This window comes from Fopius arisanus, unplaced genomic scaffold (assembly GCF_000806365.1).
Source record: "Fopius arisanus strain USDA-PBARC FA_bdor unplaced genomic scaffold, ASM80636v1 scaffold00112, whole genome shotgun sequence".
Classification (NCBI taxonomy): Eukaryota; Metazoa; Arthropoda; class Insecta; order Hymenoptera; family Braconidae; genus Fopius; species Fopius arisanus.
The window spans coordinates 247,649-250,854 of record NW_011887851.1 but is presented as its reverse complement, the minus strand read 5'-3'; the positions used below and the strand labels follow the sequence as shown (position 1 = coordinate 250,854).

General features: G+C 44.9%; 1 protein-coding gene across 1 annotated transcript; it reads right to left on the bottom strand.

The window, feature by feature from the left end:
• Positions 1-6: 6 nt before the first annotated feature.
• On the bottom strand, positions 7-2,971 carry Cmtr1 (Cap methyltransferase 1). The gene has a single exon (XM_011313151.1). It carries the CDS (start codon positions 2,789-2,791, stop codon positions 410-412), a length of 2,382 nt encoding a protein of 793 aa, XP_011311453.1. The 5' UTR covers positions 2,792-2,971; the 3' UTR covers positions 7-409.
• Positions 2,972-3,206: the final 235 nt, after the last annotated feature.

The following is a 3,206-nucleotide window of genomic DNA, read 5'->3' as shown; positions in this document are numbered from 1 at the left end:
TTTTTTTTATACAGTATTTTACAGAAGAGACGTTTAGACATTTCTATCGTCCCTCGATAAATAGTCTCGGGATAAATACAATAACAAGTCTTTCTATGAAATAATTGCATACGTTTATCATTTATTTCGAAATTGCAGCACTTGCAATCGAATTTTCTCACAATATCTCATCAGAATTTTTGAAATAATTAAATTGTCAATTTATTCATGGGTAATATTAAATTTTCAATTATCCATTACTCATTATTTCGCAATTGTCCATGTAATTCAGTCAAAAAATATTTCAAAATGAATTTAAGGAGTGAGAAAAGTCCTTCTCCCCTCATAACTCATGAATGAAAAATGAAACGAATACGATAAATAATCCAACCAAAATCAAATTTCCCTAATGATCGATTGCCGATTGATGTCAGTCATTGGGGCTATCAACGGAGCACTGTTCTTTCACCTTTTCATACAAATAATCAATAGAGATCTTTTGATCCTCCAACCAGGGCCACTCAATCCGATGAACAAATGTCTCACGAAAGCTGGCACATGCATCATAAGGTCTGCGCGATCCATAATGCGTCTCATTATTATTAGGATTAAAAAAATAATGATAACCGGTGCGCTTGCTGATGACTCTCCTCCAGGGTGGATTGGTTGTCTTGAGAAACAAAACAGTATTAGGTACAAAGAAGATAGGCTCCGACTCGCTGGTGGCTCTCCTGGGATATGCAGACTCATCAGGATAATAACCATGAGTTTTTTTTCCATTTTTTAAAGTGCAGGGCCTCAAACGGAGCCTCTCAGGAAGATCTCTGTCAAGTGGATGCAACTCTTTGGCACGAACGGGACAAGAGCTGGGGGGTTTGTACTCAGGCTTCCAGAGGGCTTGACAAAATTTATTGATGAGTGCATACCTGTCTGGAAGATATTTGTGACTTACAACCTCACCACCGAGTAAATAAGCATCGACGATGTGCAATGCCTCAGTCTTTCTGATGGATCTCTGTGTGCCCCTCATCTCCTGGACAATTTCACCGTAGATAAATGTATCTGGAGGTAGTTCAATGTTGGGTGCTCTCTCCCAGGTGTTTTTAACCAGCCTGAAGACCTTGTTTCTACCCATCCCCAGGTAGAAAGTCATGGCCGTGTCAGCACCACCACACAGGACACAGTAAAATTCACAGGGTCTTGTCAATATAGTGCTCTCCAGGTTGTCAATCGTAAGTACTTGGGCAGGTGTGTTCATGGCCTGGCGAGTCGTTGCTCTCACGATGTTCTCCAGCTTGTCACCAGGTGTCGGATATTTTGGTACTATTCTACTCTGATTTGGGAGATTCCAGTGCTCCAGGCACTCTTTCCTCATCTGCGCTTGTCGCGTCTCCGCGAGTGTCCTATCCTCGCAGTAAACTGCGATCTTCAGGAGACCTACTACCTGTTTACTACCCAGTGAATTATTCGAGGTGAATATGTACTTGTAGAATTCATCAGCATCCTGTAGCAGCTCCAGGGGTACTAGCTCAGTCACGTCGTCATCCTTGTCGCCCCTCAGGAGAATTTCATTTGCCTCCTCCAGGTAACTGATTACGTCGTTGACGTCGTTCTTTCTGCCTTGGCAGATTAAATACCTCTCGGAGTTGGCTGGCCTCGAGGTGTTCGGCTTGAATATCGAGATCCTCTCGAAGCACCTGTACAAGAGGTACACGAGGCCGACACTGAAGGGTGTGAAGAGGTCGAATAATTTTGTGACGAAGTTGCCACCCCTTTGGACAATCTTCAAGGCAACCAGACACTGGCACAGGTACAGCTGCTTTGAGAGAATCTCCTGGATGGCCTGTTTGCCCTCCACTGAGAAACCACCGTCTGACATCATGAAGTGCACACCTAGGCCCTTGGTGTGCTCCATTATTAGCTGCTGGAAGGCCTGCTGGTTGTCAGGATCGTAGACATTGCCGTCGTCCTTTGGACCGTAGAACGGGTGAAATGTCTCGGGATTGCCGGCGTAGAAATCGTCCAGTTTGAAGTCGTTTGTGTCGCGCAGGGTAAAACCAAAGCCTTTGGCATGCCACTTCTTCCTCCAGAGTATGTACTCGCTGAATCCTCCAGGTCCTGCACATACGTCAGCAAAATAGAGAATATCCTGGGGATTGAAGTCCTTGGGCTGGGTGAATATAAAGCCACTGGCTTTGTCGATATTCGCCATCTTCACAGCAGCTCGATTGAGAAATATCGCACCCCTGATTGTCTCGAAGGGATTGCAACGTGTTCTTGCCCTGTGCATGTCCATTTTGTCTAGGTCATCGAATATTGCTTTGCAGCTCATTACCTGTTGGAGTATTTCAGGCTCGCAGAAGAGGGTCTCGTCGTCGATTACTTCTTTATGCGGCCCTCGTGCCAGCCAATCCTTCAGGTCATCAGCACTCGGTGGCTCCTCCTCGTTGGTTATCCAGGACATGTCCTCTTTTACCTTGACTACTTCGTCATTGGGATTCCACTTACACGTTGCCTCCACGAACTTTGAATTGTCATGGCCCAATCCTCGACGACCCTTCTGCTGAGATGCTTTCACCGGCTCGACGATACCATCACCTTTTTTACCCAGACCCTGACCCTGGAGGTATCCCATGTTTTGCATCATCCGAAAAGCAACAGAAAGCTTTTTCTCAGGTGGAGGACAGTCCTCTGGTGGGGACTCATCCTCGGGGCAATTGTAGGATCTTTTTCGAGAGTTAGAAATACCCTCGACCCTGGGGCCATCATCTGCATCGCTCTCGGAACTCTTGCTCAACCGAGACTCCATCATCGACACTCACTTTTTTTGTTTTTTCTTTTATAAATTATTATAATTTTTCGGGAGTTTACAGAAATGAAGGAATAAATTCCATGCATCATAACCTCAAATATGACAATTGCATATTTATATCTGTTTGAGGAAATCACTTGTACTGGCCATCAGTGATTTTTCGCAATGAAGGGGATAGACTTGAGACCTGGGGGTCGGTATGACCGAGAATTTTAGTACCGACTCCTCGAAAGAGAGGGCACGACGACCTCCAGGTAAAAATTAAGGTATGATGGAAGGAAGTATACTGAAGTCAGCGTAACTTTTAACATCGATTTTAGGAGTGGGGGTAATGGTTACAAGTGGTAACTACCTGGAGTGGGGGTACCCAGGGAAGTAAAAACTTATGCTGACTTCAGTATATTGCCAAGCTTTG

Coding starts and splice junctions, on each gene's coding strand:
- Cmtr1 (XM_011313151.1), bottom strand. CDS start 2,791: ATGATGGAGTCTCGGTTGAGCAAGAGTTCCGAGAGCGATGCAGATGAT.